This window comes from Bubalus kerabau, chromosome 18 (genome assembly GCF_029407905.1).
Source record: "Bubalus kerabau isolate K-KA32 ecotype Philippines breed swamp buffalo chromosome 18, PCC_UOA_SB_1v2, whole genome shotgun sequence".
Lineage (NCBI taxonomy): Eukaryota > Metazoa > Chordata > Mammalia > Artiodactyla > Bovidae > Bubalus > Bubalus kerabau.
Window position 1 is genome coordinate 33,077,254 of NC_073641.1, and position 14,310 is coordinate 33,091,563.

The 14,310-nt window shown below is 42.7% G+C and overlaps 1 protein-coding gene across 9 annotated transcripts in view; it reads right to left on the reverse strand.

Annotated features, from left to right (window-relative positions):
- Positions 1-12,716, reverse strand: part of NNT (nicotinamide nucleotide transhydrogenase) — a 93,406-nt gene extending 80,690 nt beyond the window's left edge. For 6 of the 9 annotated variants that reach the window (XM_055554972.1, XM_055554978.1, XM_055554980.1 and 3 more), the window contains exons 1-3: positions 12,022-12,164; positions 7,646-7,849; positions 1,423-1,652 (exon numbers count right to left, since the gene is read on the reverse strand). In XM_055554972.1, the coding sequence (XP_055410947.1) occupies positions 1,423-1,652; positions 7,646-7,796 (381 nt within the window). In that variant the 5' untranslated portion in view covers positions 7,797-7,849; positions 12,022-12,164. Of the gene's footprint in view, positions 1-1,422; positions 1,653-7,645; positions 7,850-12,021; positions 12,165-12,324; positions 12,555-12,574 lie in introns of those variants that run through there. The other 3 variants (XM_055554974.1, XM_055554975.1, XM_055554973.1) reach the window with 3 other exon arrangements.
- Positions 12,717-14,310: the final 1,594 nt, after the last annotated feature.

Sequence of the window (14,310 nt, forward strand, 5' to 3'; positions counted from 1 at the left end):
TGGTTGCGTGTTAAGACATTTCAGTCGTGTCTGACTCTTTGCGACCATATGGACTATAGCGCAGCAGGCGCCTCTGTCCACAGGGATTCTCCAGGCAAGAATACTGGAATGGGTTGCCATGCCCTCCTCCAAGGGATCTTCCTGATGTAGGGACTGAACCTGCATCTTCTGCGACTCCTGCATTGCACGCAGATTCTTTACCACTGAGCCACCCTGCCCCCCCTGCCTTGGTTACAGAAGACTTAAGATTTAAGTTACTGTTCAGCTCATCTATGTTATACTCTTGATACAGTTTCCCTTTCTCTACATGATTTTTTACTTCAGATTTTATTTGTAAAGTTCTTTAGCATATAGCTCTCTATTACACATTACCTTAAGACCTTTTATTAAAGTAGGTAAGTCTATTCTAAGTCCAACGTTACTTTTTCCAGAATAGTCCTGCCCTCTGGAAATAATACTTACATCAGTTAAATCACTGACCTACGATCCTTCAAGATATCAGAATACTACTGTGCATTCAGTCCAAGGAGTTCTTTGCCTCTTACTATTCTAGTAGGAGTTAAATACTCACCCCAGAGAAGGCAATGGCATCCCACTCCAGTACTCTTGCCTGGAAAATCCCATGGACAGAGGAGCCTGGCAGGCTGCAGTCCATGGGGTCGCTAGAGTCGGACACGACTGAGCGACTTCACTTTCACTTTTCACTTTCATGCACTGGAGAAGGAAATGGCAACTCACTCCAGTGTTGTTGCCTGAAGAATCCCAGGGACGGGGAAGCCTGGTGGGCTGCCGTCTATGGGGTCGCACAGAGTTGGACACAACTGAAGCGACTTAGCAGCAGCAGCAGCAAATACTCACCCAGGGGTACTGTGGACATATAGGAACCATATGGTATGAATGTTACCTAGCCAATAAAAAGGAAATTCCACACAGCAAATGTAAGAAAGAAGATCATTTCTTCTTTTCTCGTGCTTAAATACAGTAATATAGTTCACATTGCCTCATAAAAGTTCTGAGTTACCTGGTGGCTCAGACAGTCAAGAATCTGCCTACAATGTGGGAGACCCAGGTTTGATCCCTGGGTTGGGAAGATCCCCTGGAGGAGGGCATGACAACCTACTCCAGTATTTTTGCCTAGAGAATTCCAGGGACAGAGGAGCCTGGTAGGCTACAGCCCACGGGGTCACAAAGAGTCGGACATGACTGAGTGACCAACACTTTCACTTTCATAAAAGTTCTACTGAAACGTGGAGAATAGTCACAACATGCAATCGTTTCTTCGAGGAAAAAAGCATCATTTGAAAGTATGAAAACTATAACAAAAGAGAAGGTACTTTAATCTTTGTACAAGAAGTAATCTTTCTACAAGAAGATTTAGAAAAGTCAGCAAGCCATAAATGGAAGGGGGAAAGGAATAATTACTTTGACCACCAAATCAGAAGCCAGCACTTCCTTCGCCCCTTGGATCTGGGCACCTGCTGCTCTGTAGTGATCATCTGAGAACTTGGAAGCTTCACCTGCACCAGATTCCACAACAACATTAAACCCCTGCTTGACCAAGGCCTGAACGCCAGCAGGAGACAATGCCACTCGCTTCTCATTTTGGAAAATCTCTTTGGGGACCCCAACAGTTAGTTGCTTGTATGGAATTCCTACAACAAAGACAAAAAAAAATTTGGTAAGAAACACCACCAAAATTCAAAGTTTTAATAATGCAGTTCAGAAAATGGAAATGGGAAATTTGTTCAAAATACACTACATGTACAGACTGCTGTTCAAAGTGATGTTCCTGATTCATAATCATAATTTTTTAACTTTTTTTGATAGATGATGGGAAATTCTTACACCTACTCTCCTGAAAAAAAATATTTAACCAAATGGCTTTCTTTGAGGCATATAACTAGCTAGCTTAGCTTATTCTTAGGGGAAAAATGGGTTGAAAGGCCACTCAACAAACTAACTCCACTCATCAAACTAAACCTCTGTGGTTTATGGCCCCCTGGTCCTTATCTTTAAGGAAGACGGAAGTAACTGTTGCTCAGTCACTCAGTCATGTCTTGACTCTGCGACACCATGGTTTGCAGCACACCATACATCCCTATCCTTCAACATCTCCCAGAGCTTGCTCAAACTCATATCCATTGAGTCAGTGATGCCATCCAACCATCTCATCCTCTGTCATCCCCTTCTCCTCCTGCCTTCAATCTTTCTCAGAGTCAGGGTCTTTTCCAATGAGTCGGCTCTTTGCATCAGGTGGCCAAAGTACTGGAGTTTCAGCTTCAGCATCAGTCCTTCCAATGAATATTCAGGGTTGATTTCATCCAAGATTGACTGGTTTGATCTCCTTGCTATCCAAGAGACTCTCAAGAGTCTTCTCCAGACCACAGTGCGAAGGTAACAATTCTTCGGCACTCAGCCCTTTTTATTGCCCAGCTCTCACATCCATATATGACTACTGGAAAAACCACAGCTTTGACTACATGGATCTTTGTAGGCAAACTAATGCCTTTGCTTTTTAATACACTATCTAGGTTTGTCATTGCTTTTCTTCCAAGGAGCAAGTGTCATTTAATTTCATGGTTGCAGTCACCATCCACAATGATTTTAGAGCCCAAGAAAATAAAGTCTGTCACTGTTTCCATTGTTTCCCCATCTATTTGTCATGAAGTGATGGGACCAGATGCCATGATCTTTATTTTCTGAATGTTGTTTTAAGCCAGCTTTTCACTTTCCTCTCTCACTTTCATTAAGAAGCTCTTTAATTCCTCTTCACTTTCTGCCATAAGGGTGGTGTCATCTGCCTATCTGAGGTTATTAATATTTCTCCCCACAATCCTGATTCCAGTTTGTGCATCATCTATTCTTGGTCACAACTGATTAGACCAGGGGGTCAGCAGCTGGGTTAAAGATAACAGTCTACAGGCCAGACAGAAGGAAAACCAGTAGCGCATGAGACAACTTATAGAGGAACTCGGCCCTGTGGATACTCCATGTTGGCCAATGACTATTCAACCCAATCAGGATCTCTCAGAGAGAAACGGGACATGAGACCCACCAAAAAGGACCAGGAGAGTAGAATGACGCAGCAACTATTTGTAAACAGAGCCACAAGGTAATCAAAGGGAGAGGGTCAGCAGCCACAGCAGTAGAAACGCTGGTAGTAGGCATGCAGATGGAAAAGAGGAGTGACGACAATGACATCCAGAATAACAGCCCACTTCTCCAAGAAGGAGAAGAACGGTTCCCCGTGCTCCATACTTCCCAAAAATCCATACACCAAAAATCAAACCTCATCACAAAATATAACCTGCTGTGATTCTGTTCCCTGCAACACAGAAGAACCTGTATAACACAGTTAAATTATTTATCCCTGAAGAAGGAAATGGCAACTCACTCCAGTATTCTTGCCTGGAACATCTCACCTTCAGAGAAAACTGGCATGCTGCAGTCCACGTAGTTGCAAAGAGTTGGACACAACTTAGCAACTGAACAGCAACAAATTATTTATATACAGTTCAGACCAGCCTTAGCTAAAATACACTAGTTTTTTTTTTCTGTTGTTTTACTCAATATATGGGCATGATCTTTTTAATGAAGAGCATCTGCTTCTGTATGTCTTATTAAAGTCTAGAAAACTTACTCTAGCAATCTAAACTTTAAATATATATAATAAAAAGGTAAATCAAAATATCTCTACAGAGTAACTTATTAAGTGAAACTTTACAGAGACTAAATCAACCTAAAAATAGCTGCATTTGGACATACAGTCTTAGATCTCATACTATTTAAGCAGTAATAATTGATAGTAAGCCAAAGGCAAACACATGCTGAATCTTCCTCTCTACTTAAAAGAGAGGAAAATAACTGAAAGATAGCAAATATTTTGGATTAAGGTGAAAAATTAATTATATAAACTTATCTAGAGTTCACTCATTGGACAACCTCAAATTCTCTAGGTCCTACATATCATATGCCAAGGAAGTTACCAAAGACAGATGAAGTCACATCAAAAGGATTTAGGAATCAACCTGGAAGGGCTTCCACTGGCCAGATATGAGACAATTTGAGCATCAAAAAGGAAAATAATTTATTTCAAATGTCATAAAATACATATAAAGATATTAAAATCCATGCATTCATTATAATAAATATTTCAAAATTCAAAAATATTCAAAAAATAAATATTTGCTAAAAGCTTCTCAACTTTGGAGAAAGTAATATGTGGTGAGATGAATAACAGTCTCCCAAATATATCCATGTCTTAATCCTCAGAATCAGTGAATATGTTCCAGTACATGGCAAAGGAGAATTATGGTAACAGATGGAATCAAGGTTGTTAATCAACTGACCTTGAAACAGGGAGAATATTCTAAATTATGTGGGTGGGCTCAATATATCACATGGATCCTTAAATGTGAAAGAAGGGAGCAGAAGAGTCAGAGTCAAAGAAAAATTTGGAGATGCTATCCTGCTGGCTTTGAAGACAGAGAAACAGGCTATGAGCCAAGGAACGTAGACAGTCTCCAGAAACTAGAAAAGGCAAGGAGACAGATTCTCCCCTAGAGCCTCTGGAAGGAATGCGTCCTGCTGACAACCAGTGAGAACCATCTCAGGCTTTGGCGTCCAGAAGTATAAGATAATAAAATAAATGTGTCATATGAAGCTGGTTTGTAATCACCTAATACAGCAGAAGTAGAAAATGCATACATAAGAGAACCAACTGATGAGCAAAACTAGTAAATACTGAACACTGATCAAACATCTACCCACCTTTTCCATACAACCTCAGAGTAACTAAATTCAGTTGGCCCTCCTTATCCACGGACTTCCCAGGTGGTACTAGTGGTCAAGAACCCACCTACCAATGCAGGAGGGTCAGACACGACTGAAGTGACTTAGCATGCATGCACTCTGTATCCACAGATTCAACCAAATGCAGATCAAAAGTATTAAAAATAAATTCCGTAAGTTCTGAAAAGCAAACTTAGATTTTTTACATTGTATTGTGGCACTAGTGGTAAAGAACCCGCCTGCCAATGCAAGAGACATAAGAGCTGCGGGTTCCATCCCTAGGTCAGGAAGATCACCTGAAGGAAGGCATGGCAACCCACTCCAGTATTCTTGCCCGGAGAATCCCATGAACAGAGGAGCCTGGCGGGCTACAGTCCATAGGGTCACACGGAGTCAGACACGACTGAAGTGACTTAACACACACAGGCATCATGAGTAACCTAAGAAAAAAAGTGAAGTCACTCAATCGTGTCCAACTCTTTGCGATCCCATGGACTGTAGCCTACCATGCTCCTCCGTCCATGGGATTATCCAGGCAAGAGTACTGGAGTGGGTTGCCATTTCTTTCTCCAGAGGATCTTCCCAACCCAGGGATGGAACCTGGGTCTCCCGCATTGTAGACAGACACTTTACCATATGAGCCACCAGGAAAGTCAACCTAAAGATGATTTAACCTAAAGATAAGTAACGTAAACATGATTTAAAGTATACAGGAGGATCTGTGTAGGTTATATGCAAATACTACACCATTTTATATGAGGAACTTGAGCATCCAAAGATTCTGGTATTCACGGGAGGTCTGGAACCAATCCCCCATGGATACTAAGGGATGACTGTAACATAAGGAAAGTTTTTTTAATAGAAAAATTCTAGCTAATAAATGAAGATAAAATGATAGGATATTAAAGCTACTGATAAAATTACATATTTAGTTAACAATCAGTTAAACCGCTGCTAGCGCCTCTGAGTGAAAAATCGATGGGAACTTCACAAAAGATAGATCACACTGACAACATCTAAACTCACTGATCAATCCTCCTGATGTAATACAACAGATAGTGCACAACATCACCTATGAAGTACACTAGCTGAAAAAGGCAAACCTGAGTCAGAGCAAGCCTTGAGATCTAGCTAAATATTACAGAAAATACAAGAAACCTAGTTAAATAATACTAAGGGAATAATGTGGGAAATTCTACAGGACAACTAAATTCTTCAACAAATAAAAAGAAAAGAGAGAAGAGGAACGTACAGACTGAAAGAGACCTAAGAGACAAGCAAGTAAATACAACACATGGACTCTGTTTGGATCATAATTTGAACTAGGCATCTGTTTAAAAAAAAATTTGAGAAAATATTAAAACTGACTGAAATTACTTTTCGAGCTTTTCAATGTGTTAATGAAATTGTGGCTATATTAAGGAATAAACAGAATCCTCATCTTTTAGAAATTAAAAAAATAATTATCTAGGAAATAGTCAAGAACAGAAATTAAGCAAACAAAAAAAGCCTTACTCGTAATTGATAATAGAGATCTTGAAGTACACGCTTTCACTTACAAGGACAATTCCCATGTACTCAGTGTAGTTACTGACTTTTGCTTTATACACTTTCTTATCACACTGGATAATCTGGCCTTCCAGAACACTTAATCTGAAGATAAGGCTGAGGGCTCTTAGGGGCAGGTACCCTGCCAATAGTGACTTGTCACGTGAGAATAAGAAAAGAGGCTATGAAATCTACCAAAGGCAGACATAAGAACTGAAAACACTCAGCAATTTAGGCATGCTTAATGCACAAACAGTCCTTCAAACAAAAAGAGAATCATTCTATATGGCAAAGACTTCTGATACCTCCCAAATATCCATGCTGTTCCTCCCCTAAAAATAACAGAATGCTATTTTTATTTAAGTATGTTGCCAGCTAGAATAAAAGGCTAAATGTCCAAGTCTCCCTTAAAGCAACATATTGCCACCTGAGTTCTGGCCAATGAGGTATATAGACAGAGTGCTGGAAAGGTCTTTGGGCAAGATACTTAAAGGGATCTGACACAGCTTAGAAGGTTCCCCTTTTAGCCTCTCCTCCTTTTGGCTTGCACCACAAAACAGAAGCATGTGGGAGTCCTAGCAGAGAAAGCCTGTAGGCCACTGGAAGACTTCAGCTATTACTCTGTGTGAGCTAGGAAGCTGGTGGCAAATTCTGAACAGAAGAGTAACATGATCTTTCATTTTTAAAAGATCATTCTCATTGTCTTGTACAGAACAGACTGTTGGCAGGGACAGAGGTAAAGGGCACAGAGACCACTTAGAAGACTAACGCAATAGTCCAGGTGACAGGTGATGGAGGCTTGGACCAGGATTGTAAAAGTGGTGATGGTGAGAAAATAACAGATTCAAGATACGATGTAGAGCTGATCTATACCGATCAGAAGCATTGGGAATGACTCTAAGGTTTCTGCCCTGAGCAACTGAGATGAAGCTGCCACTTACTAAATCCAGAAACATTAATGCAGATCAATCAATCTGTTTAGTTCCTAATTCTTAAGCATCATTAAGCCATGTATGGTATGACTCCCCAATACCAACTAGGAAAGAGGAAGAGCTACTAGGAGAAATGGTTACTATGACCAATGGTTTCCTGGGTATAAACTCAATTTATTTAACATTTTTCTTTTTCTATTGTATATTCTTCTCTGTTAGCACTGACAGCCAAGAACTTCCGTACATGGAAAATGTAAGAAAGCACGCATTTGGTTTCTTACTCAAAATGACCACTCACAAGCACTAGGCTATAAAACTGCGTGGTTTATCCATCATCAGATCTATTGTTTCTATGACTCAAAGTGAGACTTTACCTGGTTTTACAGGGGCACTACACCACAGTATCCGATGAGTATGAAATGTTCGTAAAAAATTCTTCTTCCCTGGTAGAACCTTACAGGACCCCAAACTGCTGAGGAAATGGCATGAACAGCCAGTCAGCACCGTTTTCAGTAGGTTCGCCATGTTCACAGAAGTTCCCGATTTTCTGGATCCCCAACTTCCTTAAAGGTAAATCACTAAAGGAAAGAAAGCAAAAATGTATGTGCTGAGAATAATATACTTTGCCTTTTGGACATCAAAAACCTTTTTTTAAAAAAAGCAAATTGAGAGAGGTTGGAAAATAACAGTTAAACGTGGGCATCTACAAAGAATTTACTTGCCAAGTCCTTTACTTAAAGAAGATGCTTCAAAAGGTTGTTTCCAATTCAGGTATTTAAAACTTGGAATCTGTTTTCCCACTTAAAATTGTAGTTATAAACTCATTATTCAATTCCAAGCTAGGTCACATAAGTCTAAGTGATCTTTAATGTAGCTGGAAAGTTAAGAAAAGTTGCTATAAAGTCCAGTCACATCATATATGAAAGTTATCATCTCAGTTTGTCCAGCAAAAACTGCACAAAATCAAAATTCCCCTTAGCTTTCCTTAGACTGTCTAAATAGTACAGCAGTACTTGTTTGGCCACTATACAATACAGAAAACCCCACCATCCTTTTCAGCGCAGCAGGCTATACATCCTGAGAGACATACACATCCCCACCCCAAACCCAGCGTGACTGAGTGAGATTCATGTTTGCCAGGCGTACATCTCAAGAAAATTTAACACGCACAAAATACAACTCCAATTTTTAAAAAAAGAAAAAAATTCCATAGTTAACTTTATCACATAGGTTTGTGCTTGCATATGTGGGCGTAACTAGGAATTCTGTGAGTGGTTCTCACCACTTGAGGCCCGTTTTTGCCAGCTCTAAATGAGCTAGGTGAAATGGCACTGACCTTTACTGTTTTGGAGATTTCAGTGGCTATTTTCTCCAACCTCCCTGGCAGATCCCAGGGAGTACACAGAAGGCTCTCCCACCATCCCCCTGATTCCCAATGCTCTTTCCTTCAAAAATGTGAAGGAACTCTTCTCAGTCAACCACAGTTAACTCCACTTACTATGCCTTTAGCCTCTGCCCCATGGTGCGGGCCCTTCTGGGACCCAGCACCCAAACCCAGCAGCCTGCAAAAACATACTTCCAGCCTCTAGAGGAAGAAGGGTCTAACTCATTTTTCATGTCATAACTACTGCCACAAGTCCTTGAAGCCACTTCCTGCAAATACCAGAAAGCAACACTGGGTATAGAAATGCTCAATCCAGGTAGTGCTTATTCTTGATGCTCTTTAATTCAATAAACACACAAAGGGCTGAGTCTCAGAGGCACAGCCATTAGGAGCATCTGTAGAATTAAACTGGAATCGGTTACAGACCTGGAGATAAGAAAAGTCAACAAGCAATAACAGAGAAAGCAGAGTAACACAAGTCCAAAGTTCTTTGAGGCATCAAAGATCATATCCTCCTACAGGGCTAAGAAAAGGAAGGAAAAGGCACTTGAGGACAGAATACTATGAACAAAGCTAAGGAAAAGGGAGCATGTAAGATGTGTCCAGGCATGCAACCAAAAATGTGAATAATTCTTTACATGCTGATAGAAGATTTTATATTTTCAGAGTATTTCCATATATGTCATTTCATCTCAGTTTTTCTAAAGCCTCCCTGAATCAATAAATACCCTCCTCGTTCATTCAGAGGTCACTTCTAGAGTTATTCATGGCTGAGAATGGAGAACAAACAAGTTCAAAATTCAGCCACCCACTGAAAACATTCACTGAATCTACGCCAAGAACTGAGGGAGATCCAAAGATATACAAAAGATAATTCCTGTCGAAAGGGAAATTTTTTCCTACCACTACCAAGGACCTAGTCCTAGCCCAATCTCCTCATTTACCCTAGTTTCTCTTCCTGGATCATCTCAGCTCCCCAACAACCACCATTCTCACTGGTCAGGCTTACCCAGACCTCATCAGCAAAATAACAAAGCTAGTTATAATGCAGCCCGGGTATTGTCTAAACCTGCTACTCACTCACTGTTTGGCTTGCATTTCTCAGCACCTCAGTCTGCTCTTCTATAAAAGGAGTGCAGGAAATCTCCCTTGAAGGGCACAGTCAGGCTCTAGAAGTTTTATCATTAGATGGAGATTTTGCAATGCTCTAAAGCTGAAGTCCTGTTTCATGGCCTGGAGTCTGCAAAATTTGCCCTGTCTACTTAAAAAATTTTAATTTGATGTTGAACAGAGCCCCGGCATCAGACATCAACATAGCCAAGGCCTTCAGAGACCATGTGCTCCCCCAAATTCTACTTGATTCAAGTTATGAGCATATAAGACAGTTGATAAGGAAGTAGTTTAGTGTCAAGAAAATGTCACTAAGCCTAAATCAAATAAAAATGACCCTGAAAGATTTTCAGAGAATATCTAGACCATTTTATCACAGCCGAGTACTTGTTTACAGCAAAGACAGTAGAGGTGACCCTTGAACAACAGAGTTTGAACTTCATGGGTCTGCTCCTAGGCGGCTATTTTTCAATAGTAAATATCAATAGTACAATATACACAGTGTGCAGTTAGCTAAATCCTCAGATGGGGAGGAACTGCAGACACGGACAGCTGTTATTCAAGAGCCGTTATCTTAATTGTCACATCTTCCCCTAACTTCACTTGAAAGCTCTCTGCTATTTTATTATCCATGTGCTTCTATGGCTATTAAGAAATGGACAGCAACTTTACAACTGAAAATTGGGGCATTCACACCACCAGTTAATGTAAGTCATTTTGGTATCTCCCCTAATAGATTAAAAAATCTTTGGAGGCAAGAAGCTGAGAGAGGATAACATAGAGGCTAAGAGTGTGAACTCTTAGTTGGAAGCCCCACCTGCAACGCATTAGCTGTGTCACCTTGGCAAGTCACTGAACTTCTCTGTATCTGATTTCATCACCTTTAAAATGGGGAAAATAATAACAGGACCTTGTAGGGTCACTGTGAGGATTAAAAGGACACAGTATCTTTACTGCTATCAGTATTCACTTTAGTATTACCTCTGGCCCAGTGCCTTGCACAAAATAGAGGAAATCAGCAAGTATTGTCTGATTGAGTGAATGTGTAACTAGAGTTAGATAACCTGAAGCCTGGGGTTCTATGAATATATTCTCCAAGGACTTTCAGGAAGTTTCCTTTAAAAATTAAAGGCTATGTAGCTTTGTGGAAAAGTGATTCCATCAGCAGAGGTAAGCAGCCTGAGCACACTTGCTGATAAGAAAGCAATTCTAAACTGCCAATTCAATTTTTTTTTTAATTTTTAAACAGCCACAGTTTGCAGAAGAAGAGGGAAACATTTTAAATAAAAGCACACAACCCTCACTGTTCCGAATACATCCTGTCCTACAAGACTCCTTACAGATTCCTTAAGGACTTCCCTGCACCAGAGGGCGAATAAAGGGCACCTGCAACTGTAATAAACAAGTCACGCTTTTAAAAGCGAGACATGCCAACCAAGGACACAATACCCTACCAAAGCTTAGACTAGCAGGCAGTGTGACCTCGCTCAAACCCACAGGTTCAAGCTCCTCCCTCGGGAACTAAACTGCCACCCGGCCAATATCTGCCAGGGACCGCTATTTATAACCTTCCTCTGAAGCCGATTGGTGGAGATCGGCGGCATAATAGTCATTCCGCCTCCGGAGTTCGAATCAGCTCAGCCCCACTACACAATCTTTCCCCCATCGCCAGCCCAGACCCCACTCTAAGCCCAGTACAGCCTCGCCCAGACCAACACCAGCCTGCCCCACCCCACCCCCAATACACTTAAAACTTTCAACACCACCACCTGTGTCTCCAGCCGGTCATCCACCCCAAATTCTCTCCGGGTTCAAGCAGTTTCGGGGCGTCCAGGTGCCACCTCTCTGGATGCACCACTTATCGAAAGTCCTCTATGACCTCCCACCCTCCTTCCATCCTTTAAGCTGAAAGGACCCCGTAGAACTCCAGCCCATTCCCCCAAAGCTCCAAAATCTGCATCTGAACAGCTGACACTTCGTTCCCTGCCCTCTGCGGCGAAAACCCAGTTCTCGAATCCACCACCCCCGACTCGCTTCCCAGTCACCGCAGCTTGAGACCAGAAAGAGGGCCCTCGAGGCCCGGCCCCAGGCTCCAGGGTGCACCCGGCGCCCCGGTCACTGCCGACCCCGCCCCCAGCTACTCCTTGACAGGTCTCCTTCCCACCTCGGGGACCTCGACCTTCCGTACCAGCCCCACGCCCCTTCCCCAGCTGCGCCCCAGGAGCGTTCCCGGGCTGCCCGCTCATTGACGCTCACCTTGGCGGGGAGGCCAGGAGTCCACGGGCCGCGAGGGGACGCCGCGCTGGCAGACCCGGGCTGCAGCCCCGCGGCGCCAGCAACCCGGAAGAACAGCCCCAACCCCGTTGCTGCGGAGACCACGTGACCGCGGCGCAGCCCCCACCCCGGTTCTCCGTCCTCCCCCCCACCCCTTCCCCTCCTCGCCAGGCCCTTCCCGCCCGGCCCCCTCCACCAGCCCGCCTGCCCGTCAGCCCGCCCACCCTCTCTTCAAATGAGAAAGCGACTGCACGAAATGCCCCTTAGAGCGCAAAGACCAGTTACCCCAAGGAACCCTTGCCTCTTCTCCCGGGGCTGCCAAAACCCTCTTTGTCTCGGGCTCGACCTGCTGCTCCTCGGCCCCGCCTCCGTGCGATCCCTCCGCCCGTCCTTGTCAATCAAACCTGGAGCCCAGCGCGGGCGCTGAATTTGCCAACCGCCACATTTGTCTTCTCCTGGAGAGCCAGGAACAAAGTGGGACTGCCTGTAGTGTCCCACCAGAGCAAATAAAGTAATAGAACTCCACTTTTGTTACCTGGCTTTCCTCTAGCTCTCTAGGAAAAATCAGAACTTCTGAAACATAAGACCAAAAAGAAAGTGAGAGGCGGCCAGGAGGTGGTGACGGGCGGGAATGGGAGCGTTGTTTTTAATTCCGGATGGAGAGGTGGAGTTAAATGCTTCCGAAACGATGTCAAGGCCCGAAAATTAACACACATCTAAGGACGGGTCTTCCAACGGCCCGCCCACGGAAAGCCGTGTGCTTCTTTGAGTATTAATAGCCACGGGCTGGAGAGCGCCCTTGGTGGACGTTGTGTCCTGACCAGGCCTAGGCTGGTTTCGGCAAAACTGCTAAACGGCTTTGCAAGCGATGACTCCTGTTACTTAGTCTGCAGGTGTCTTCTGACTGAAAGTGGGAGGAATAAGATACACATTGGTTCACTTATCCAAAGCTGAATCATCATGAAGTTGTCAAGATGGTCACTGCTTTTTCACTTTAATTGAAATATATAAGATGAGTTTAAAAATTACGAAATTCAAAGGCATGAGGCAAGACAGATATTCCATATCCTTAAAAAGAAATAAACTACAGGGAAACCCTTACTTTGCGAACATTTCTTGTGTTTAAGCAATACAGAAGGTCATTCAACTTGAGGACTTCTACTGCATCCAGACAAAGTAAAAACGCTGTTCTTGTCCTGGAGGAGTTCACAGACGGGAAAGGACACAGCCCCATGCTTTAAAATAATAATGAACCATGATAAGTGCAACCTAGAAACAGGTTCAAGATACTGCAAGTACAGTGAGGTAGGAGTATTTGATAAGGATTAAAAACTAGGCTTCTTTCCCAATAAATGTAAGTCACATTATTATGCTATACTCCTTAAACATATGCAGTACTATATATCAATATGACACAACTGAGCAACTGAGCACACATATGTCAATCATATCAATAAAATGGGAAAAACCTAAGGTTGGCTTAAAACACATGTGTAGGTGGGGGAGTAGAGCAGAGGTTTGCTTCTTTCTCTCTCAAGACTGAGAACAATGGTTGGTTCCCAGCTGGGGAAAATTTTTCCCATAGTGTCTGGAGATCTTTGGTCATCACAACAAGAAAAGGGAGGCAGCTAATGGATAGAGACCAGGGATGCTACTAAACATCCTGTATTACACTAGGTAGCCCCTTACAGCAAAGAATTGCCTGACCCCAAACGTCAATAGTCCTAAGACTGAAAGTGAAAAGTGTTAGTTGTTCAGTTCTATCTGACTCTTTGCGACCCCATGGGCTGCAGCCCATGAGACTTCTCTGTCCATGGGATTTCCCAGGTAAGAATACTGGAGCAGGTTGCCATTTCCTACTCCAGGGGATCTTCCTGACCCAGAGATCCAACCCACATCTCCTGCATCTACCTGAATTGGCAGGCAGATTCTTTACCCCTGAGCTAACTGGGAAGCCACCAAAACACTGCCTCTAGTTAAAACTTGGACAGAGAACAGGTCAAGTTAATATTTTTGTTGTGGTTATTACCTCAAATAGTTATCAGTAGTTTGTTGTTTCAAACTTCCTTATTGTAAATAATTATTAGCAAAGTAAATAACTTCAATGAGCTAATATACTTCATTTATGGGGATTTTTAATAATGCAGACACCAGATTTCAAAGTGACCATCACTAACCTCAGTCTCAGCCCTCTTCTCTCAGGTAGACCAAGCAAGAGTGTGCTTGCAGACTTTCCTGGCAGTCCAGTGGTTAAGACTCTGTGCTTCCAAT